Source organism: Octopus bimaculoides, unplaced genomic scaffold (assembly GCF_001194135.2).
Source record: "Octopus bimaculoides isolate UCB-OBI-ISO-001 unplaced genomic scaffold, ASM119413v2 Scaffold_53332, whole genome shotgun sequence".
Classification (NCBI taxonomy): domain Eukaryota; kingdom Metazoa; phylum Mollusca; class Cephalopoda; order Octopoda; family Octopodidae; genus Octopus; species Octopus bimaculoides.
This window is the reverse complement of record NW_026373122.1, coordinates 1-1,048: the sequence shown is the minus strand read 5'-3', so window position 1 is coordinate 1,048 and position 1,048 is coordinate 1. Positions and strand designations below refer to the sequence as shown.

The 1,048-nt window shown below is 38.5% G+C and overlaps 1 protein-coding gene across 1 annotated transcript; it reads left to right on the top strand.

Annotated features, from left to right (window-relative positions):
* Positions 1 to 268: 268 nt before the first annotated feature.
* On the top strand, positions 269 to 640 carry LOC106875829 (collagen alpha-1(IX) chain-like; the record flags this gene model as incomplete). Its single annotated transcript, XM_052978299.1, has 1 exon — positions 269 to 640. A coding segment is annotated over one exon (357 nt), but the record flags the coding sequence as incomplete, so codon positions are not given.
* Between the last annotated feature and the right edge of the window lie 408 nt (positions 641 to 1,048).

Below are 1,048 nucleotides of genomic sequence, written 5' to 3'. Positions count from 1 at the left end.
AGGTGTTTGGCTAGTTTTAGAAATGATGCCAAGTTTATTTTTAGAAATGATGGCATTTGAGAGATTTTTTTGTGTTTTAGTTATAGGGATAAGATTTTTAAACCCCGAGTAAGATAAATTCAATCGTTGTTTGTTGAGAGTGGGTTTAAATTTCTTAATAAAGTCCTCTTCTTTGCGTTTTCTCTCAATTTCATTCAGGTTTATATACCTGAAAGTATATTAATGTTTATAAACTGTATTTATATAACACTGTAAATTATTTTATTAGGGAAACATAGGCACACCAGGTAAAAGAGGAAAGAAAGGTGAAAGAGGAAAACATGGAAGTAAAGGTGACAAAGGAGAAATAGGTTTACCAGGTGCTCTAAGAATTGGCCCAAAGGGTGAAGCCGGTTTAAATGGTTTACCAGGAGATGGTGAAAAGGGTGAGAAGGGAGCGAAAGGAGACCTTGGAGTAGGAATACCTGGAGAACCAGGTGTACCTGGTATCAGAGGATTAAAAGGAGAAATTGGAATGAAAGGATCACCTGGGCCTCCTGGACCGGCAGTCTTTGTCAACGATACTGATGGTGTTATTAAAATGAAAGGAGAGAAAGGAGAAGTGGGAGAATGCCTTGGTAAGTGACATAATTTTGCATATTTAAAATGAAGCTACTAATAAAATTCAAATATCGGTGTTTGAATAAAAAACATTGTAGATGTGATCTACAATGTGAAAATGCGTGACCAAGTGGCTCATGTACTGGGATCGCAATTCACAAAGTTGTGGGTTTGATTCCTGGACGCGGTGCGTCGTGTCCTTGAGAAAGGCAATTTTCATTTCACGTTGTTCTGGTGTACACAGCTGAAAACGATTACCACTCGAAAGCCTTGTGTAGCCCATCTTTCAGCTGCCACATTTTCGACGTTATACTGGCTCAATATTAGGAGGGCCGGGAAGGTAACTATGTTTCCTGATGACTATTTCGTCATCTAGCAAACAAGTAGAGAAAGCAACGTGCACGCTATCAAATCATACTTGCTTGCGAGTGACAGGTATCTTTTATTT